Genomic DNA, 6,537 nt, shown 5'->3' with positions numbered 1-6,537 from the left:
TGACCTGAGGATATATCACGTATTCCTTAAAGTAGTTTTTAGTTAGTGGGTTATTTCCCTCTCTAGACCCTACCTGTCCCCTAAACATCCCATGGGATCCTTGTGTGGTAGTCAAGAAAAGGAACTGATTTTCTCGGAGGTGAAAGACTAACAGTAGAATAGAATAATCCTTGGCACTGAGTCAGTGGTTCAAAACAGCTTTCTGCACTATGATCTAGAAGGAATTTCAATTCCCCTCCAGAAGAAAACTTCGCAGTGATATTCTTGGTTACTTAGGCTGTGACTAACCAAATAGCACTTCCCTGTAGGACACTGCTGCCCAGAACTACTTGGCTTCCAAGACTTCAACTCTACCTGTAAAGCAAGCACAACCAAAACAAGGTGTCAACCCACCCAGCAGAACCTAACTTCACATCCCCCGTCTTACTTTTCTCTAAAGCACTTACCACTATGTAATATTCCATACAGGATGCTCATTTATTTCATTTATTTTGTTCCTTCAATAGAATGTGAGTTGATAAATGTAGAGACTTTTGTCTCTCTCGTTCACCAGTGCCCTGGAAGAGTGTCTGCATCCCGAAGTCTTTCAATAAATATTTGTTGTATGAATAAAAAAAGAATTACGCAAGATTTCCCTATAGGACAAACATATCACACAACTCTTCAGGCATCAGGATACTGCGAAAATGGTTATAGACAATTTTTCCAGGTTACTGCCTTCGTGGGAAATCTTCCTCAATCCAGAAAAGTCAGGAAAGAAGGGACCATTATCACCCCTCAGGTTAGTGACCTCCTCCCCACAAATACCCGCCACAGGGCATTCTGAACATCAGGGTTTCTAAGGCTGTAGATAAGTGGGTTCAGCATGGGATTGATAACTGAGTTGAAAACACCAACCCCTTTATCCTTGTCTGAAGCCTCCTCTGAACCCAGACGCATGTAGTTAAAGATACCAGTCCCAAAGAAGAGGCAAACTACAGTGAGGTGGGAGCCACATGTGGAGAAGGCCTTCTTCTTGCCCTCCACTGAATGGATCTGTAGAACTGCTGCTGCCACGTGAATGTAGGAAGTGATGATGAGAACCACAGGTGCACCTGCCATTATGAAACCCACAGCAAAGAGCAACAGCTCATTGAGTTGGGTGCTGGAGCAGGAGAGCTGGAAGAGCTGTGGGAGGTCACAATAGAAGTGATTGACCTCATTGGGACCACAGAAGTTGAGGGTAGTTAGGGCAATAGTGTGGGTCAGTGCATTGGTGAAGGCAAAAGCCCAGGACACAGCCACCAATGTTGACTGGACTGCCTGGCTCATGCGGGTGCTATACATAAGGGGCCGGCAGATGGCCAGGAATCGGTCATAGGCCATGGCTGTCAATAGGAAGCAATCCATTCCACCAAGAAAGTGGAAAAAGAACAGCTGAGAGAGGCAGGCTTCATAGGAAATTGTACGTTTGTGGGACAGGAGACGACCCAACATCGCAGGAACAGTGACCGTAATACATCCAACATCCAGAGCTGACAGGTTCCCCAGGAAGAAGTACATAGGGGTGTGGAGTTTGGGTTCCACCAAGATGGCTGCCAGAATGCTGAGATTGCCCCCGATTGTGACCAGGTAGGCAAAGAGGAAGAGTATAAAGACCACAGACTGCAGTTTTTCATTTTCCAACAGCCCCAGTAGAATGAACTCAGTCACAGCTGTCCTGTTGGTCCCAGCTCCTGGATCCATAAGTCCCTGTAAGGAAATATCCCAAGGAGGAGGTATCAGTTCACTCAGTTTATCTATTCAACAGAAATGTTGTAAACCACTTATGTTCAAAGCCCCAGGGAAGTTCCCAGCTTTCCTGGTGATGATTTTCCCACTCCCCAGACCACACACCACTCACTGTGGTGACCTCATCCACCACCTCAGTGCCTTTACCCTTTTCTCCATTGAGATGCCCAATGCCACCACCATCTTGTCCCTCCTATCCTCTCCTGGATAAAGGGGTCAGAATGCTTGAGAAAATAAACTAATGTGAAAGCAGACTTCCTATTTGAATGTAGTGAGATTAGATGGAATTTCCCCATTTTACTCTGAGGGATCAGCCCAAACAAATAAGCAGATTTCAAAATAGAAAAATATTTCCAGAGAAACTAGAAAGCATTTGAAAACAACTTAGGTTTCAAGGCTTCTAAAAATCTTGAAGGTCAAGCAAAGGTATGGCAAGAATCAGAGAGAAGATACCCATCATTGTGGATATCAGATAGTCCAGCCAAGTACATTTCTCCAAGGTGAGGGCCATACTCAGAAGTATCAATTCAAAATCTCTTGGTCAGTAAATAGCTAGTGTTCTTCTTGGTAACTAATCCTTACATAGGCTTTGAATAACAGCTTAATTTAAAATTATTCACTCTTCTTATAGTATCTGCTATCCACCTGTGAAATCAACATTGTAAACATACCTATGGGTTGGTTGCTGCTAAGTACAATTAGTTTTCTGCATTGTACAACCACTGTCCTTCCACTTATCCTTGACTTGGGAGGGGTATACTGACCCACAGCTCTAAGGAAAGGTCTGCAGATGAAGCAGGCACATACATACAGCCAGACTGGGCTAAATATTTCAGATCTTGTAATAAGTTCCTGATCAAAAAGTATCAATTTCTCTCTATTGCCTGTGGAATTAGCTGCGCTAGAACTTCACTAAGTGTACTGTTATTCCCCTGCATAGAATACACTGGAATCAGAGGATGGGAAGCAGTCTGAGTCTGGTAACTCTAAGAGAAGGGGAAGAATGATGAGGGCCTGAGCTCAGATGGATGAAGTTAGATGCGATGATCTCTAAGATAGCCTTAAAAATTTAAGATCATGTGATTGGTGAGATGAGGGGGATCATCCTCAGGTTTGATCATCACTGATGAAATTGATAATTGATAAATTCTTTGCAAATTGGCAAATCAATGGATGGATAATGCTCTTTACATATATTATATTAAAGAACAATAACTACTCTCCATTTTCCCTTTTGGGTCCATTTTAACCCAAGCATTAGATTGTGACCCTGGGATCATCTACCTCTTTGCTCATACTGTTTTCTCTATCTATAATGGCTTCCCTCCAATTCCACATGTCCAAATATTTCAAGATTTGACTCAAATCCTGGCCGCTGCAGGAATCCTTCATGGAAACTTGCCCATCTCAAAAAGATCTCTGTCTCGCTCCCAAGCTTCCACTACACATAAGGTCATGGAACAAATTACTGCTCACCTTCTAGCTAAGTCATTTCTCTATACAGCACATCTCCCCTACTTCTCTGTAAGTGACTCGAGGACAGGATACATGTTTGATTCAGTTTTCCACAGCAATACTTACAATAATACTTCACACATAGTAGGTACATAGTATCTCTTAAATAAACAAATGGATGGGCAAATGTTCATAGGATTTGAGAGAAAGAGAGCTTCAGGATGAGCTAGAGTTGTCATGGAAGACTCTCTGGACATATTGGAGTTTGGGCCAGACCTTTATAGAGTAGTGTGACTTAAGGGAGGAGTAAGGCCAAGTGCAGGGTGCAAAGTTGCTGAAGGGACTAGTTCTTTCCTTGGTTTTAATAGAACAAGCAGGTAATCTAGCAGCCCACACACTGACCTGTTTATTTTCATGTAAACCAGTCAAAAGAACAAGGCCCTTATGAGGGATACAGGGACAGACAAGTGAGTTGGAGCCAGGGACAGAAGAACAACAAGACAGCTGCTGCCCACCTTCAGATGGCCAGAGATGCAGCTTTCTGAAAATCAGCAGGATTCTGGGGTGACCTCCAATCATCCAGAGACATCCAGAGTGTCTGATGGACATCACACCCATCGTGAGGAGCCCTCCTGTATTACTACTCTCAGGGCTTTGTAATGAGTCCCAGGTCCTCCTTACTGAGCTATGACAGCTCTGTACTCTGGAACTTCACCCAATCCCTCCATGCTTCCAAGAAGAAAACACTCAACAAGGCCTCTGACTGGAGAGAAGGTACTAGGCTTCCTGATGAAGTGGGTCCTTGGCAGTGAACTGAACTTGAACTGGCAGAGCCAGGACCTCTGGGTTATCACCCAAGATCTTTCCATGTAATGTCTTCCCTTTTCAGAGCCATCAGCTGCACCATGTGTAAAGTCAGGTTTGAACTGATGGCAACAGAGCCCTATCTCTGTTTTGTAAGAACAGAGGAAGAACTCCTGAGTGTACTCACCTTGGCATGGGCATAGGAGCCAGTGAGGTTTCTTCAGGAAAGGAGATGAGGAGTTATGCAGACTCAGTTTTACACCGAGAAAACAAGTAAGGGGCTATATATAAGAAAATGAGGAAAAACAAGCTGATATCTTCTCTGTCATAGGCCTATCTTCACTATAGTGTTGTCCCCAGAGGGCCTCAGAAATTAGTCCTCCCACGAAATAGGAGATAGATGGGGAGAGAGACAAGTTGATTTGTAAACAACTCAATCCCTTCATAAATACGGCAGCAATGTCTTACATCTTCTGGTATTTAGACTTTCTAAAGAAAGGCTTTACCTCTAGCCTTGGTTTTATAGCAAGTAGTGATATAAATTCCACTGAATGATGGGATCACTGAGGTCTACGGCCTTTTCCATATCCTCAAAGTCACCAAGGAAGCCAGGGATGTAATTGAGACTAGATATAGCTGTCTTAAGGAAGAGTTTTCCTTTCCCAGATGTCAGCCCTAAGCATGTCCTTTGAGCAGAAACAAGCTAATTTCCAGACTTGCCCTGGACCTGAGGATGAGAAGGAGGCACCAGAAGAGAGGCAAAAGGGAGAAGATTTCTTCAAACCCAGTTTCTTAATGAGACCTCAGGAATGCAGTGCTTTGCCCCTCAGGGCCTTGTTAGTGGGGCCACTGGGACTGTGTCTTGGGGTTCCTATAATGATTCTGGAAGTGGTGGTAGAAGAGCTATATTGAGCTAGAAGGACTCCTGGGAAGCTGCCTACCAATACGATTGTCAAGGCCAGACCCTTAGAAGATGAAAGCCCTGGTGAAGGTCACAGGTTCATAATGGAAGATGTAGGAAGGTTGAGGAGGGGGTTCCTCCAACTCCTATACCTACCAATGATTACACAGCCAACACCCCCTCCACAGCAGAGAGTGCTCTCTCTTCTCCTACCAGAGAAGCCTGGTGCAGTAGGAAAAGCACTCTAGACAGACCTCATCTTCTGTCTTCTATTAGTGCTTTGACTTTGGGCAAGCTGTTGCATCCTTTTGGGTCTCAGTTTTCTCATCTGTAAAGTGAGCATATCCTCTGCCACAGAGCATTGCTGTAAAGATTACGAATGAAGTGAGATTCATTTAACTGCTAGTAGAGGCTCAACAATATGTAACATACCAACTGATAACACTTATGAGTGCTTGTTACCTACATGGCAATGTGCTAAGAGCTTTAGAAGCCTGGAATCCCTATCAGTCCTTGCAACAATCCTATGAAGCAGATTGTAGCAGACGTGGCAGGTGTTCTGACTCATGTCTTGCTCAGCCATTCTTCTGATTGGACAGTTCTCTTCAGGCTTCTGCCCATTACAAGCTGACAATGTAGCCACTTCCTTGGGATCCTCTGATGTTGTGACCAACAGGGGGTCACTAGGTCTGAGCACACGTGGAGCCCATAGCTCAGAGGACAACTTGATAACAGGAGATAGGAGCCAATGGATAAATGCCCCACCACCTCTTCTTCAGACAATTCTGAGAGGCATTCTATATGCCCTTGTATAATCAATCTCTCCTGTCCTTAGTGGGGACTTTGATAATGTCCCCTCCTCAGGGATACTTCTTCCTTCTTTGTCTCACTGTCTTCATTACCTCAGTCTTGCTCCCTGGGACAGCCTCCCAAGTAAAGAACCTCTTGCTCCCTAAGATGACTTCCCAATTGAACCACACACACACAGCTTGTCTCAGGATCTGCCTTGCCTCACAGCTTTGACCCACCCTCACCAAGCCAAGCTGCACTGCTCTGTGACTGCATCCTGGGTCCTAAGTAGAAGTTTTGACTGGCCATCACCAGGGAGTGCTGCCAGTGCCCTGTGCCCCAGCCCCTGTGTCTTGAGTCAGGGCATTGACATCCATCACAGGGGTCATGCTGCTGCTGCTCTGCTCCCTGCCCCCTGGGGCCAGAGTGAGGACTTTGACCTGCTGTCTCCAGGGAAAGCTGCTGCTGCACCTGCCGCCTGGGCCCAAGCCACTACTGCATTTCCCCTCCCCCTCAGAGTTCGAGTCACTGCAGTGAGCCCCAGAAACCCAGACCTTAGTGCCCCATGAGATCTGCACATGCCTGCACCTCAGATACCATCATCACTGCCACAGCAAGTGCACCTGATCCCAGGACCCCAACTCTACTGCCATCTGAGTACAGAGCACCAGACCTGGTACCAAGAGGGATCCCCTTGGCTAGATTTTCCCATCTTCCCCCTCACAGGCAAAATAGAAGCACAGGAGAATGCCAGCAGCCTTCACATCGAGGACCTCAATAGCTCTAGCTGTCACTGCCACCTGCAGGGCCTCCACAGT

The 6,537-nt window shown here is 45.6% G+C and overlaps 1 protein-coding gene across 1 annotated transcript; it reads right to left on the bottom strand.

Annotated features, from left to right (window-relative positions):
• Positions 1–777: 777 nt before the first annotated feature.
• Positions 778–1,737, bottom strand: LOC106821971 (olfactory receptor 3A2). Its single transcript, XM_014826877.3, has one exon. It carries the CDS (start codon positions 1,723–1,725, stop codon positions 778–780), a length of 948 nt encoding a protein of 315 aa, XP_014682363.1. The 5' UTR covers positions 1,726–1,737.
• Between the last annotated feature and the right edge of the window lie 4,800 nt (positions 1,738–6,537).

This window comes from Equus asinus, chromosome 13 (genome assembly GCF_041296235.1).
Source record: "Equus asinus isolate D_3611 breed Donkey chromosome 13, EquAss-T2T_v2, whole genome shotgun sequence".
Taxonomy (NCBI): domain Eukaryota; kingdom Metazoa; phylum Chordata; class Mammalia; order Perissodactyla; family Equidae; genus Equus; species Equus asinus.
The sequence above is the reverse complement of the archived record's forward strand: the minus strand, read 5'-3'. Positions and strand labels throughout refer to the sequence as shown.

Bases quoted from the DNA above. Each gene is read 5' to 3' on its own strand.
- LOC106821971 (XM_014826877.3), bottom strand. From the start codon at position 1,725: ATGGATCCAGGAGCTGGGACCAACAGGACAGCTGTGACTGAGTTCATT.